At 47.3% G+C, this 15756-nt stretch overlaps 2 protein-coding genes across 12 annotated transcripts in view; one reads left to right on the top strand and one right to left on the bottom strand.

The window, feature by feature from the left end:
- Positions 1-9719, top strand: part of NCOA1 (nuclear receptor coactivator 1) — a 268356-nt gene extending 258637 nt beyond the window's left edge. For 8 of the 11 annotated variants that reach the window (XM_060273185.1, XM_060273179.1, XM_060273180.1 and 5 more), the window contains 4 exons: positions 271-445; positions 652-835; positions 4222-4308; positions 8008-9719. In XM_060273185.1, coding sequence (XP_060129168.1) covers positions 271-445; positions 652-835; positions 4222-4308; positions 8008-8175 — 614 coding nt within the window. In that variant the 3' untranslated portion in view covers positions 8176-9719. Of the gene's footprint in view, positions 1-270; positions 446-651; positions 836-4221; positions 4309-5596; positions 5679-7829; positions 7892-8007 lie in introns of all 11 variants that reach the window. The other 3 variants (XR_009557408.1, XM_060273187.1, XM_060273186.1) reach the window with 3 other exon arrangements.
- Positions 9720-11886: 2167 nt separating this feature from the next.
- PTRHD1 (peptidyl-tRNA hydrolase domain containing 1) lies at positions 11887-15454 on the bottom strand. The gene is made up of 2 exons (XM_035110842.2): positions 15251-15454; positions 11887-13186 (listed from the first exon to the last, which is right to left on the bottom strand). Exons 1-2 carry the CDS (start codon positions 15443-15445, stop codon positions 13016-13018), a joined length of 366 nt encoding a protein of 121 aa, XP_034966733.1. The 5' UTR covers positions 15446-15454; the 3' UTR covers positions 11887-13015.
- Positions 15455-15756: the final 302 nt, after the last annotated feature.

Below are 15756 nucleotides of genomic sequence, written 5' to 3'. Positions count from 1 at the left end.
AGGACTGGGGCCTTCAGGCGCTGAGCAGGGGAGTCCTCCTGGCTGGTAGCAGCAGCAGCAGCAGTTCTTATAGGCCTTGGCGTGCAGGTGGACGTGCAGGTGGATTTCCCAGTCTCCCCCCTCCTTAACAGCTGGCACAGACAGCAGGGTATTGGGAGGAAGGTCTACGGCACCAGTCCTTAAGTAGGGACCTCTAGGCAGGTGGCGTTCTGGGTCCTCTGGGGTTCACGTAGGTTCATCCTGAGGATTGTTCTTCTCTTCTTTCCCCAGGAATGAATCAGCAAGGGGAGGCGGGATTTGCTCCGTCACTCAGCCCCAGCAGCCCCTTGATGTCGCCGCAGATCCCTCCTTCTCAGAGCCCCATGCTCCAGTCGGCTCCGCCAACGCCTGGGTACCAATCGCCCGATATGAAGACCTGGCAGCAAGGACCCATGGGGAGTAACAAGTAAGCCAGGCCCGAGGGTGCAGAGCCCACGCCTCCATAGGCTTTACTCCCACGTTTTAAAAGTTCCAGGACCCAGGAAAGCTTTTGGGGGGCAAGCGGCACACACAAAATTGGCACCCCTGAAAATCTGGCAAGTTGCTCTGTCCCCTGTGCGTAACAAAATCTCTCTCTCTCTCTCTCTCTCTCTCTCTTTCTTTGGTCTGCAGTGTCTTTGGCCAAGCTGGGCAGACCCAACCTCCGCCAGCCCAGCAGGGAATGTATAACAACATGAGCATCACTGTCTCCATGGCCGGCGGGAACGCCAACGTCCAGAATATGAACCCAATGGCTGGGCAGATGCCCATGAGCTCGCTGCAGGTCCAAGGCATGAACCAGCTGTGCTCTGAGCAGGTCAGTGCAAGCAGCTGACTCCGCATACGCAGAGAGAGAGAAAGAGAGGGAGGGCAGGCCAAGACCCACGTGGGGGCGGTTTATCGGATTGTTTTCACTTTTGATTGCAGTGGTACCTCTGGTTGCGGACATGATCCGTTACGGGGTGCCATTCTGTAACCAGTCTGTAACCAGAGCGGGGCTTCTGCACAGGTGCGAAGCGCAATAGAGTGCTTCTGCGCGTGTGTGCGCGGCGAAACCCGGAAGTAAACACTTCTGGGTTTGCCGCCTTCTTAACCCCAAAAAACGCAACCTGAAGCGTTCGCAAGAAGAGGTATGACTGTATGTATTTTGCGGTTTTATATTTTGATTTTATTATCTGAACCACCCTGAGACCTCCGGGTATAGGGCGGTATAGACATCCAATTAAATAATTAATCATTCATAATGGTGGTGGCAAGATCAGCGAGACAAAACGCCCCTGAAAACAGCGATTGTAACCAGACAGTGGCTTGGTAGTAGAACCTGGATCCCTGTCAGTGGGATGGAGGGCAAGAAAACAACTGGCGAGGAAGGGGTGCTCAGCACTTCTGCCATTGGCCACTTCTCCTTCCCACCAGCAGAGGGCAGCAGCAGCCGGAGGAAGTGCTGGACAGTCCTCTCTGCCCAATTGCTTCCCGTCTCCAAATATGATAGCCTGGTGAAATGAGAGCCTGAAGGGCTGTCACACAGAAGATGGAACAAGCTTGTTCTCTGCTGCTGCTGCTGCTGCTGCAGAGGACCCAGACTCTCCTTCATTGGAGGTTTTTAAGCAGAGGGTGGATGGCCATCTGTCAGGGATTCTTTGTGATTTCTGCACGCAGAGGGTTGGACTAGATGATCCTGGGGAGCCCCTTCCAACTTTACAATTCTGCAATCCTGTTATTGAATATTAATATTATTATTAAATAATAATACTGCTCATTCAGTTTAGCGGTCGCTTGCGACGTAAAGAGTCTCTAAGCAACTTTTAAGAGCGTAAAACGGGGCACTGAGTCGGTTAAAAAATGTCTGCTCTTTCCTGCCCACTGTGCTGTTTTTAAGTGTCCCACCGGCCCCAGGACTTCTGCCCAGGTATTTCATTGAGCTCCAAGGCATGTTGAAATTCACTGGGTTCTTTTGTCTTCTAACTTAAGCTACTTTGATACGCAGCCGGTAGAGGGAAAACCACATTTTACGCAATGGGAACCACGCATGAAGTTTCAAAGCAGATGTTATTTTTATCGAGCTTGAAGTGTGAATCTCCGCTGGCCAAGATGCTCATGCACATGACGAGGGTCTCTCTTCCCCATTCAGCACATGAACAGAGATAAGCAGTAACATGACAAGCAAGAGGGTGCTTGAAAGGCTTGTCTGAAAAACACTATAGAAATTGACATCTCTGAGCGATACTACACTTTCTGCGGGAACCAAGAGCCTGAAAACTCTTGGTTAGTACAAAGAACAGCACCTCTCAGCAGTGACAACTCTGAGACCCTAGAAGCTGATTGCCACTGCCTTACTCTGCTAAAGCAGGCAGAGAAGGAAGACTGAGTGGGTGCCCTTTCCCTTTTCCCTGCCCTGGAAGAACTTCTCCTCCTCCTCCTCCTCAGTTTCTCTGTTTGCAGGGACAGTCCCCATCTCCTCACCCTGCCATGGAATTAAAACAATATGCACATATGCAAGAACTTGATATCACTTAAATAAATGAGTTGGTTTTAAAGGAGACGGAAAGAAAGAACAGAAAAATGAAAAAAAGAAAGGAAAGAGAGAGAAAAGGAAGGAAGGAAGGAAGGAAGGAAGGAAGGAAGGAAGGAAGGAAGATCTGACCACACAGTGGGATATACACAGAAATAACATTAACGTCCACACCTATGGAAAGTCTTTTTTTATATATAAATATTTTAAAAAGGAACTTTATTAAAGTTAAAATGCATATACAAAACAAAAACACATAGATGAAATAAAACGTTAAACAAAACAACGATAACGAAACACTAATAATAAATAACATCAATAAATCAAATAATAGCAAAATAGCAAAATAATAATTATAAAATACAAACAAAAAAATAAAGAGACAAAAAATAAACCCCAACCTTAATCCCAAATATGTATAAATCATAATAAATCATAAATAAATAATATATGATTGCATATGTATATATAAATCATATATAAATCATAAATTAACACAAAAAACATATCTATTATTCATTCAACATAACTTCACAGATATAGGAAATAAAAACTTAAATCCCCTACTTTCCTCCCATCCCCCCTTTCTCCCTATAAAATTGACTTCCAGTCAACCCTTTACTCTGGTCTTTTTTTACATTTGTGTTTTTATACATACTTTCCTCCTCTGTTTTCCTTTTGTTCCTTTTTTTGTGCCTTTTATATATCCGCTAAGAGGTTGGCTTTTTCTATTATTATTTTTTGTATTGTTTAAATGAATTCCATTTTTCCCCCCAAAATGTCTTCTTTTACACCTTTTACCCTCCCCGCTCTAATGTTAAATTTTGGTAAATTATCAATTTTTCCACCCAATCCTCTTTTTTTTGTTTTGCTTTTCCAATTTCTTGCGATTAGTGTTCTGCCGGCTGCCGTTGCATGCCATATTAATGTTCTGTCCTTGGCCTTTATCTCATCACTTAATAACCCTAATAGAAATATATCCAGATCTTTTTTGAAAGGATATTTTAAGATTTTTTTTCAATTCATTATATATTTCATCCCAAAACCTTTTAATTTTTTTTTTGCAATTCCACCAAATCTGTAGGTAGGTTCCTGGCTCTTCCTGGCATCTCCAACAAATATTATTTAATCCTTCACACCTATGGAAAGTCCATTGCACTTCTTCTTGTAAATTACAGCGGAAGAGCAGCTATGTAGCACAGGGAGCCAACCATCTGTCCATCTGTCCGGAAGCCCCCAAAGATGGTTTTTAAAGGGGATTAGACAAATCCATCTGTGTTCAGGGGCAATCAAGAAGGGAGTGCTGTTGCTTCAGGGCTTTCTGGAGACCTCTGGCTGGCCCCCAAGGAAAAGGGGGTCCTGGACTGGATGGATCTGGGCCAACAGTGTGGCTCTTTGTGCTTCTCCCCATTCAGTTGAGGATGGAGTGACTAAGAGCCACTTTAAGTCTGGTCCTAGGTATGCCCGACGGATTCTCATTTTGTATGTGTGTGAAGATCAGTGGCTAGCTGCAGAGTTAGTGAGTGAGTTTGGGCTGCATCAAGCACTTCCCTTAGGTTTGGTTGTTCATTGGTCTCCCTTTTCCGGTGATGAGGGACCAGATTTGCCGGAGAGACACTGGAGATTAAACGCTGCTTCCAAACCATTTCTGAATTCCCGGTTTATTTCTATTCCCCCCCCCTTTCTCCCAGGTAAACGACCAGGCTCTCAGACCTGCAGGTCTCTACTGCAACCAGCTCTCTTCTGACCTTTTGAAAACAGAAGCAGATGGAGCACAGGTCAGTAAAACTCTTCTAAGCCCAGAACTGCCTTGGGGAAGTCTACAACGGCAGCCTTGGTTGCCTTGGACTTCCTCTGAAAACATGGAGAGCAGTCCAGAACAATTGCTTTGGCTTACAAGCAAATTGGCTCCTTGGGGTCAGAAACACACACACACACACACACCAGAGACTGCCCTGCTTGAAACTGAATTTGTCCAAAGGCAGCCACCTTCAGGCATTCCTTTTGCTTTGGCAGGTCTGCAGGAGGTTTTGTTTTTTTTTGCCAGTGAATCCTGCACATTCAGGCTCACACAGATCCTCGCAGCAACGGAGCTGGCACATGAAAACCCACATGGCAGGGCCCCAGCAGTGTGTAAGGAACTCAGGGTGGTAGAGCATGAGACTCTTAACCTCAGGGTTGTGGGTTTGAGCCTTGTGCTGGGCAAAATATTCCTGCATTTCAGGAATCTGGACTTAGATGACCCTCGTGATCCCTTCAGATTCTATGATTCCCAACACTTGCCCCAGGAGAACATAAATTCCTTCTTGAGTTAGTAGGTTCAGGATCAAGCTGCCCAGTGATGGTTAAGCAGGAGAGGGAAAACCATATTTAACATGGAGGCGGGGGCAGGCTGATGGGTGTTAGGGGGGCGGGTTAAGCACTTTAGTGTCCAGTAAATTTTGCACTCTGGGCAGCCGTTCCATGTAGATGTTAAAGCAGTGTGGAGGACAAAATAGAGCCTTGGGAAACTGTAGTGTCACCGCCAACTCTTAGGTCAGAACAGAACCAGTTAAGGGCAGCGGCCCCAGCCCCTCACCTCAGAGAACTGGTTCAGAAGGATGGTATTAAAAGCTGCTGAGAAAAGACACACAGACCCTTCTTCTCCTTCTAAGGTAGATCATCCATGAGAGCAATCGGGGTAATTTCAGTCCCCAATCCAGGCCAGAAACCAGATTGAATTGGATCTAGGAAATTTAGTTGGACTGCTTCTCACATGCAGGGCTGAAAGTTGCATACGAAATTAAGATGCAATTAATCAGCTGGGTCTCTTCCTCTTGGTGCATTAAATGGTACTGCCTCTTTGAAAGCAGCCCTGCCTGCTTCCAGTTGCATACGTGCTTTGGGTCAGGGGACAAGGAGCTTCTCTTTGTCATGCTGGCTGGGGCTGATGGGAGTTTGAATCCAATAACATACGGAGGGCAGCAAGTTCTCCATCCCCCCACCCCTGCTTTGGGCAAGCTGACACTCTCAATACTAAAAATGTTTTCCTTCGTTTATTTGCTTCGCCCAATTGACATTTCTCAGGAGTGCTTTTTTCACATTGAAGAGGCTTTTCAGAGTTCTACTGTGGCTTAAAAACAATACAAATGAATGGTAAAGCTATCAGGTAAGAGCTTCGCCACTATGCTAGCTTCAAACAAGGGTTTACTGAGCTTGCTTGCCCACTGGAAACCGTGGTTAGTTGGTCTGTCTCCTAGGAGCCAGTTTGGATCCCATTTAGGGGTTCTGCAGTCAACAGGGTGATAGCTTCTCCAATTCGGCCGACATGAAATAGCAATAGATCTGACTTCCTTGGAGATTCACCCAAGTGCCCTCTGTTTCCTGTGGCCCACAGTCAGACTTGCAATCAGTTCAGAAACACGGAGGGCATTTACTGGAATTTTAAGGGCAGCAATGGCTCTCGATCACGGGTGGCTAACCTCTGGGAGGGGCAAAGGCTGAATTTGACTCATGGTCAACTCTTAAGAGAGGCACACATTAAAACGGCCAGTGGGTGTAGACAAAATAATATAAAAGTGAATATAGCCAAAAAGACATATTTTGAAGTCTGGGGCATCACAAAAACCTTTTGGCACCACACAACCTCAGCAGGGAACCTTCAGGACTGGTCAGTAAAAAATAACAACCCCTTTTGCATGGGCGTAGCCAGGATTTTTGTTGGGGGGGGCAGGTTTTTGTTAGAAGGGCAGAACCTCAGATTTGTATTGATTTAGGGGGGCAGCTGCCCCTCCGGCTACGCCCATGCCCTTTTGTTAAAATTTGACACATTTGTGGATCAGGGGCTACTTTTGGCATCACAGTATCTCAATGAGGAACCTACGGGAACGGTCAGTTACTATTTTAAAACAATTAACAATTATTTTATTTAAAAATGAGGGCCTTGAGAGATTTCAAAACCTCTTCGGGCATCACTGCAGGAGAACCATATGAGCAGCAAAAAAAAAAATTGTATCAAATTGGGGGTGTGATATTGGTGAAGCACAATAAAACTCTTACTTAGCCTCCCTTCCCCTTCCAATGTTCTAGCTCAAGGAGGAATTCAAGGTTACAGAAACGACTCCTTGGCCCACAAAACTGCTCTATATCCCATAAATTGAGGGACATGTAGCATTTCGAGTCTGTGCTTTATCCTGGTGCATACGATCTTCTCTCCCAAGTTTATTTTTACACAGAGATTTGGCACTCCCTGTTCAAAGCCAGATGAAAACACTCACTTTGACTTTGAACCCAACTCCTGATTGGCTTTACACCTTTTCTTGCAGCAAGAGCACTGGGGCCCTCAAGCAAGGAACGTGTTGACTCTGAATCAGAGGGACAACTTAAATAGAACGGGGCTATATTTCTATGTGTCTGGAGGCAGTTTTGTGTCCCTAGGCATTTGTGGGAGGGGGAAATGGAAGGTGATGGACAGGGCACAGGAATGAAGATCTGGCGTGGGGTGGGGGCCTCGGAGTGGACACCGACCAGAGGGACAGATGAAATGTGGGCATCGGGGGATAGACTGTTTGAGGCACCTGTCCACATACTACGTCATTCTGGGACAATGTGGATTGCCCTGTTATGAGAGACGCTTTTGGCATGTGGGTTATCTGATTCTGTAGACATTACTAGAACTGCCAGCAGATGCTGGAAAACCCCAAGAAGGCAGGAGCAGATGAAAACTCAAAGGGAAAGGGGGTGTTGGGGAAAATATTCTGAGACTTGGTGTTCAGCCCCTCTTGCTTCCAGGTGCCATTCGTAACAGAGACCTGCTTTCTGCTGCCCCGGAGCTGCGGGAGAGAACCGGCAACTTCAAGCAAAGGCTTGCAGCGGGAGGTGGTGCCCCATTATTCTTGACCACTGGGAGAGAGTTTGCGAAAAGGGGGTCCAGATCAAAATGTAAAACCAGTCTTCTCCCCAAGCTGGTGCCCTCCAGATCCATTTTGGGCTACAACTCCTACAACTCCGTCATCTCTTCATCCAGGACAGTTCACAAGATTAGAATCGCAATACAGAAAACACAAAATGCATACATACAAAAAATACATGGATGATGGGAGATGCAGCCCAAAACATCTGGGTGGGGACACCCAGTTGGGAAAGGCAGAGAAAATTGACCTCCTGGGCTGCCCAGGACCTGGTGGTTTGGATTCCTTCCTGTTGCAGCCCTGCTTTGCCAGTGGTGTTTGGAAACTCAGGGTTGCCCCGCCTTAACCTTTGACGCGAGAACTTCTACTGAGCTCCGATCCAAATGAGTGCAGCAGTTTTCTTTTTGTAGGGCAAGAAGACAGAAGAGTTCTTCTTCTCTGTGGTGACTACAGGCTAGAGGAATTCTCTCTAGTGAGTTTCCACTTCACCGTAGTACCTGCCTCCGTCCACCGGGAAGCTCTCTCCCCCTCTCCCCCCTGGCACCCGCATGGCTAATGGCCCCCCTCTCTTTCTCTCTCTCTTGGCAGGTGCAGCAGGTGCAGGTGTTTGCTGATGTGCAGTGTACGGTCAACTTGGTGGGCGGAGACCCTTACCTGAACCAGCCGGGCCCTGTGGGGGCCCAGAAAGCCTCTGCCGGCCCCCAGACCTCCCAAGCCCAGCAGAAAAGCCTCCTGCAGCAGCTACTGACTGAATAATCTGCTTTTCAAAGGAATGTGAAATTTAAATAATAAGACATAGAGATATATATATATATATAAATATAAATATATATATATATTATATTTTTCTGAGATTTTTGATATCTCAAAACTTGCAGCCATTCTCGTAGTGTTTGGAGCAAAAAAAAAAAGGTTCCCCCCTCCTTTCTTTTCTTTTTTTTAAAGGTAATGGATGTCGCAAAGTGACAAAACAGTTGAGCCAAAATGACAGATGATCCTTATTTTTGTAATCAGTTGCTGGCTTCTTCTTATCCCTGATGGAGGTTACTCTTGGTTTTAAGGGGTGGGGGTGGGGAGTGTGTTATGAGAGTGAGGGTCTTGCTGGGGGGGGGGGGGAGGAAGAAGAGTCGAGTTCTCAGTTTCAGCTGGATCTGTCACTGATTTGCGTCTTCAGCGAAGCAGGAATTGGGTGAATAATCGCACTTGTCTCTTCTCTGGGATGTTTTTAGCTGTTCTTAAAAACGCACACGCCCTTGACTGACCACCTCCCCCTCCCCCCCCCCCCAACCCGTTTGTGCAATCAGCTTTTTCTAGCAATCGTGAGTTTGTCGGTTTTAAAGAAATGATGATGATGATGATAAGGATAGAGTATTTTGACCCATTTTTTTCCATGTTTTATGCTGGTATATAGACGGCCTCCTTAGCGGAAAAAAGGCCTCTGTGTATATGAAAAGGGGGGTGGGGAGCTCGTACAAAAAGCTAATATAATAATTTTTGAAAAGACAGACACACAAGTACAGTTTGGGGAATAATTGCAATATTTTTTAGGGGTCGGGAGGGCTAGGGAGAAGTGGCTCGGGGAGCAAAACACCGAGGGTCAACGCTGTGCCATCGTTCCTTTCATTTCGACAGGGTTTGTGATACGGTAACCCTTTGGAGATGAAATGGGAGAGGTTCACAGCAGAAGCCTGCGACAAAGTTGCGTCCTTGGGCTACTATTGTAGATAAAATTCTTATTAAAAATTAAGCAGTCCTCTCTCTCTCTCTCTCTCTGCTTTGATTGTGTTTAACAGCCAAGGTAGCTTAAAACTATTTAAAATAATATTGATTATGATGATTATAATAAAAAAGGCAATTCTCTGTGGAATGGGAGACAAGCTTGTTCTTTGCCCCTTTGAGGCCTTTTCAGTGTAAATAGCTCAAACCTCTTGTATAAATTGGTTTCCTCTTTTTAGTTTTGGGGCGGGGGGGGGGGTTGCTCTTAAATAGCATTGCTTTTGGAAGGGGGGGTTATTTCTTTCTTTCCTCTTTCTCTTTCTGAAATTTTGTTGATGTGTGAAAACAAAACTGTGTAGCTTTTTGTTAATTGAATTTGCAAGAGTTTAAAAAAACAAAGAGACAAAGTTGGTGGCTTATGTTGCATTATTGCATAAAAAGGACAACGGGGGGGGAGAGCTCTGGGTGCGTATGTGCTTTTTTGTGGGCTGTGGGGAAGTGGCTTCATAGGGAGAAGGGCTAGGAAGGAAAGGGAGCCCATGCACAGTAGTCTTTTAAATATTTTTATTGAGATTTTTCAGATACCGGTAAACAAAAAGCACATAGTAACAAACAAGACACATTTAACAAAGCTTGACTACAAACTTAGTTCCAGTGCTGCTTGCAAATGCACTGAAAGAAAAACCCAAATAGCAACAGCAATTATGGAAAGCCAACAAAGATACTGTAATATCTAGAATTCAAGCTATTGGACACAAAGAAGGTATACCACTCCATAATGGATGATGGAGATTTGGATGAAGGACTGCTATCTGCTGTTGCAAAACAAATTTGACAAATGGAAACCAAATAACTGAGGCTGAAGCTTTAGATTTAACCTCTCTCAGTTGTTTGTTAACACTTTATGACTGCCAACCGCTATATGTGGTTCCACCATCCCTTTGGAGCACCATGGGAATGATGCGTCACCAATCCCAGCCTAGCTGCTTATGGATCCTTATAAAACACATTTTGCATGGTTTCTGTAAAGAGCGATAGCAGCGCTAGACCTGGGCGTGGAGGAAAAAATTGTTGCATAGCAGTCCTCTTGATCATGCTAGAGTTATTAAAGTGTGCACTTGAGGGTACCTGTGAGCCTACCCTCTCCTGCTGAGATCTGCTATACAGAGCAACACTCCTTCCTTGCTCTTTCACACATGTACTGGAGTTTTTATGAAGCCGGGGCAGGGGCAGGATTCAGCACTAGGCCTCAGAGCCCCTACAACATGCTCTACTCCCTCCTGTTGCAGTCAGGGGCCTGGGAATAATAATAATAATAATAATAATAATAATAATAATAATAATAATAATAATAAATTTTATTATTTATACCCCGCCCATCTGGCCGGGTTCCCCCAGCCACTCTGGGCGGCTTCCAACAAAAAGATGCCTTCTAAAGGTCTGGTAATTGGTATTCTCTTTGACCTCTGGTGGGAGGGCATTCCACAGGGTGGGCGCCACTACCGAGAAGGCCCTCTGCCTGGTTCCCTGTAGCTTGGCTTCTCGTAGTGAGGGAACCGCCAGAAGGCCCTCGGCGCTGGACCTCAGTGTCTGGGCAGAATGATGGGGGAGGAGACACTCCTTCAGGTATACTGGACCGAGGCCATTTAGGGCTTTAAAGGTCAGCACCAACACTTTTTATTGTGCTCGGAAACGTACTGGGAGCCAATGTAGGTCTTTCAGGACCGGTGTTATGTGGTCTCGGCGGCCACTCCCAGTCACCAGTCTAGCTGCCGCATTCTGGATTAATTACAGTTTCCGGGTCACCTTCAAAGGTAGCCCCACGTAGAGCGCATAATCCTTCCTTGCCATCCACACAACATGGCTCAATCCTGCAGAAACCCTCACAAGCATCGGCATGAAGCACTGGGAAGAGAACTGAAACCCCATCATGTTGCTGAACATAACGTTATTACTCACATTATTACCTGGACCTGTAATAGAATCTAGGGAGCAGCTTGGTCCAAGTAGCTGCTCAGTTTCAAAGCATGGCAGCTCCTAGCCCCCAGGCGACAACAAGGAATGTGTGGGGCTTCAGCACTCGTCCGGCACACCAGGAACCCCCACCTTCCCCTGAAATAAAATGGGGAGTGGAAACAAAGCATTCCAGCTGCCACAGCTCCGGTGGCTTTCCAAGGCTATAAACACACGTAAGTAGTTAAACTTAAGAATCCCAAATAACAAATCTTAAGTATTGCATGGCTAGGGATTTCCACAGCCAGACTGAAGCAGATGGTTAATTATATGCCCAAGACACTTCAGAAATATGCAGCCACAGTGACTGAGTGCTGCATTTTGAGGACTATGGGTTCTTGCACACGGTTGTGGATCATGGAGCACAGCAAAAAATGTGAAGCAGCACCTCAAAGGCCTGCTGTGAAGAAACAGTGTTATTCACTTGCTCTGTCTTAAAATACTTCCACGGTCCTCCAGATTTCGGACTCCAATGTTGGAGGCATTATGCTGCCAATTACCAGCTACTGGGACTCAGGTGGGCAGAATGCTGTTACGCTCATGTCCGGCTTGCAAACTTCACACAAGTTAGCTAGCACTTTTAACCAGTTTGCAATCCCTAAAAATACTGCTAAATTTACTTGGCACCTTTGGTGAGTGATTTTGTAAAAAAAAAAAAAAAACTCCTTGAGATTCCAGCAAGGCCTCTTGAGATTCCTACATACTTGTGGAAAGCTAGACAACCACCCCAACCCATTTTCCAAGCCTTTGCAAAAAAAAAGGCCTTCTCAATTGTTTGACAGCTCACTTCTGAACCTAGCCCAACAATCAGTGTCAATAAGCAAGCTTTGTTTTCATAAATGTATAGCGTCAGTCCAAGAGACAAGTACAACCTCAAGTTTTGCCTTGCACCAATCTACTTGGCAGTCCCCTCCCACATGTGCACAATCTTGGCGACAATGCTAATACAGTGGTACCTCGGTTTGCGAACGCAATCCGTTCCGCGGAGGCGTTCGCTCGCCAAAGCATTCTCTCACCGAAGGCACGCTTCTGCGCGTGCGCGAAGTGCCGATAGAGCGCTTCTGCGCACGCTCGCGCTGCGCAGATCCGTCTGCGCATCCGACGCCGTGGAACCCGGATGTAAACACTTCTGGGTCCGCAGCGTTTGTAAACGGAGATGTTCATAAACAGAGGTAGTCGTAAACCGAGGTTCCACTGTATAGGAAAAGGCATTCCTAGGCAACAGAGCATAAAACAGAGTGGGGAGCATGTGGCCTTCCAACTGTGGTAGGACTCCAACTTTCCTCTGCCCCAGTCAGCATGGCTGCAGATCAGGGATGATGATGTGAGTTGACCCTCCAGATGTTGGCATGTAAACTCCTCCACTGCTTCAGATGTTGGAATTCCTACAAGCCCAGACCCCTGGCTATGCTGCCAGCAACACCACCTGTGAGGGCACAGATTTTCCCCCACCGCCCTATATTTTTTCCCTTTCTAACATGAATATTGCTGTCAGATTTCAAACCCCCAAGGAGATTTTAGCAGGCACAGATCAATGTCACCCAGAAGCCTGCCTCTGAGAGTGGTTTATTCATCTTTAAATTGATCAAGGTGTGCGTCAAGAGTTTCTTCTTAAAATAAGAGGGGTGTTTTGTGCTAAAATAAAAGAACCCCAGCTCTGAATAAACCCTTCTTTAATCATCTGCAGAGACACACATCAGTTGAAACTGCACAATTACCAGCAACATGCAATGAAAAGATGGTTCTTGATTCAGTTATTGCACTTCACCATGGTACTGAAAATTGTCCACAAACTCTTGGCCACAAGTGCCTACCTGAGAACTGGATATTTTTGGCCAGTCCTGAATAGGGCCAGAAATATATAAGATCATTTCAGCAGTTTGAATTTCTTCAGGTACTGGTGTACGTGCTCCTTAGGGTATGGGCGAAGGGCAATGCAAGTGGCAATGTTCTCTGGCTGTTCAATCCACACTTTGTGATCGATGTTGTTTTGCTGCAGTGCCTCTGCTAATGCAGTCAAGGCACAATCATCTGGGGCCTAAGGAAAGAAAAGTGGGCAGGGGAAGGAAATCAGATTCTTACTGCAACACCCAACATTAAAATAATGCCAAACTGCAGTAGCTTCCACAGTGTTACAGCAGAAGGACAAGTTCACCTCTGCTTTTTAATACCAGAAGAACTAGGAATCCCAGAAGAAATTTACTTATAATAAAATATAAAATAAACGGCATCAGCTGAGAGCTCTACTAATGCAGAGACTGGGAGCCTGTGGCCTTCCACCAGATGCTGCTGGACTGCAGTTCCTATCACTTCTCAGGTTCCCCCTCCTCAGCTTTAGCACAAGGGCAGAGACACAGGAAGCTCTTGGTCCAACTAGCTCAGTATTGTCCACGCTGGGAGTGACTTGCCAGGATTTCAGACATGGAGTCTCTCCCAGACCTACCTGGAGATTGAAGCTGGACCTTCCGCATGGAAAACAGATGCTCTGTCACTGAGCTGCAGCCCTTCACCAACACAAGAAGCTGCCTTATACTGTTGGGCTATCTAGCTCAGTATTGTCCACACTGACTGGCAGAAGCTTTCAAAAGACTTCAGACAAGGAGTCTCATCCCTACATGGAGATGCCTGAGATTGAGCCTCTGCCACTCACCTGCAGCCCTTCTCTAGCAGTGTTACTTCTTGCATGCCCGCAGCAACAGACAAGCTGCTATTGGAAAGGGAGTTGCCCCAAAGCACTCTGCTAGAGCTCCCCTCTAATCCTCTAGTTTGCCACACAGTGTTCGGAACTTCCATGGTCCTCAGCGCATTTTGCAACAGGGAATTTCATTAGTGCGAGCTCTGGGTGCATTACTGTGCCTAAGATTTCAGATTAAAACTGCAGAGTGGGAGGAAAGGAGGACCATTTTCTGCCTCCCCCACTTCCAGCTACTCTCTGAAGACTGGGGAACAGTCCCTTTTAAGAATATATAGGGGGTGGGCAGAGGAAGGACTAGACCAGGCATCCCCAAACTTCGGCCCTCCATATGTTTTGGACTACAATTCCCATCTTCCCTGACCACTGGTCCTGTTAGCTAGGGATCATGGGAGTTGTAGGCCAAAACATCTGGAGGGCCGCAGTTTGGGGGTGCCTGGACTAGACCATGTGAAAAATGAACACATTATTTTAGCTGCAGTTCATTCATTTTCAGCTTTGTATTCTTGTTATTAAAAAGTGTGCCTGGACATTCCATTGTTGCGCCCACATCCTAGGTTTAAAGTGCCATTTAACTCCTAGCGTTCATATCTCTGTTTCTAACACTGTTGCCACATGAGTGACTCTTGATTACAGGGGGCTAAAGAGATGAAAGACAGGTTACCCAAACCACTCCTGTGTTATTGGAGAGAGGAAGAACCCATTGACCAGGCATCCTCTACTACAACTCCCATGATCCCTACCTAACAGGACCAGTGGTCGGGAAAGATGGGAATTGTAGTCCAAAACATCTGGAGGGCCGAAGTTTGGGGATGCCTGCCCTTGACTAACTGGCCGTTCTGGGTCTTTCCCTCACAGGCCAATGCTGAGCTGGAAGACTGGTGGGCTGGCTGTCCTGCACAAAGTGACACAATCCCCACCCATTTACTGAAGAACCAAGGAAGGGTTGTCATATTAAGCCAGGCCACTGACATGTCCAATTCGGTATAGCCTACAGTAGCCAGCAGCAGCAGCAGTGTCTCTCCCAGCCCTACCTGGAGTTGCCAGTGGGGCCTTCTGCATGCAAAGGTAGCTGCTCTCCCCCTCTGGGACTACAGCTCTCCAGATGTGGCTGAGCTGTAACTCCTCGGCCATCTCTGACCACTGGGAAGTACTACCCTGGGGCGGTGGGGGGGGTTGTCCTCCTGATGAGCAAAGCGGCCAAGACCGAGGTTCGAATCCCCGCTCAGTCACGGGGCTCACCGGGTGATCTCCTCTTAGCCTGGCCTACCTCGCAGGGTTGTTGTGAGAATGAAATGGGATGGGGAACCACGTGCACCACCTCGAGCTCCTTGGGAGGAAAAGGCGGTATGTGAATATGTAGACAAACAAACAAACAAACCCCCTCCCCCGGGCCCCCAAATCCCTCACCTCGAGCACGACGGTCCTCATGCTGCCGCCCTGGGCCAGGTAGGCCGCCGTGTCCGGGTGCTCGTAGTGTGCGTGCACCACGGCCAGGGCCGCGTGGCAGGCCTGCGCCACCAAGGCGCCCAAGGGCCATGAGAGGGGCTCCCGCCGAAGGTCCCCCCTCAGCACCACGTACTGAACCAGCACCCGCGCCGCCATCTTGTCCCGGGTAGGCGGGGCGCGCGGCTCCCGGAAGTCTGGGCTCCACCAATAGGACGGCGGCGAACGGAATCCTGGGAGGGGAAGAGGTGGGGAAAAAAGGACGCCAGGAAGGGGAGGGTGAAATCTCTAGTAGAGGGCAGCCATCTTGTTGTACGGAAAAGTCCGGTTCGAACGGAAGGAGGCGGTTCTGAGGGTTATCATTCGAAAGCGGGACAGCGTCGAGGACGCCCCACGCACGGGAACGCGTGACGCACTTCCGCCGCTGGGTCGCGCGGGGTTTTCGAACGCGGCAGTTGGGCGGTTGCCGC

This window comes from Zootoca vivipara, chromosome 3 (assembly GCF_963506605.1).
Source record: "Zootoca vivipara chromosome 3, rZooViv1.1, whole genome shotgun sequence".
In the NCBI taxonomy this organism is placed as follows: domain Eukaryota; kingdom Metazoa; phylum Chordata; class Lepidosauria; order Squamata; family Lacertidae; genus Zootoca; species Zootoca vivipara.
The sequence above is the reverse complement of the archived record's forward strand: the minus strand, read 5'-3'. Positions and strand labels throughout refer to the sequence as shown.

Bases quoted from the DNA above. Each gene is read 5' to 3' on its own strand.
- PTRHD1 (XM_035110842.2), bottom strand. From the start codon at position 15,445: ATGGCGGCGCGGGTGCTGGTTCAGTACGTGGTGCTGAGGGGGGACCTT. The intron at 13,187-15,250 runs GTGAGGGATTTG...TTCTTTCCTTAG, and splicing joins TGAGGACCGTCGTGCTCGAG to GCCCCAGATGATTGTGCCTT.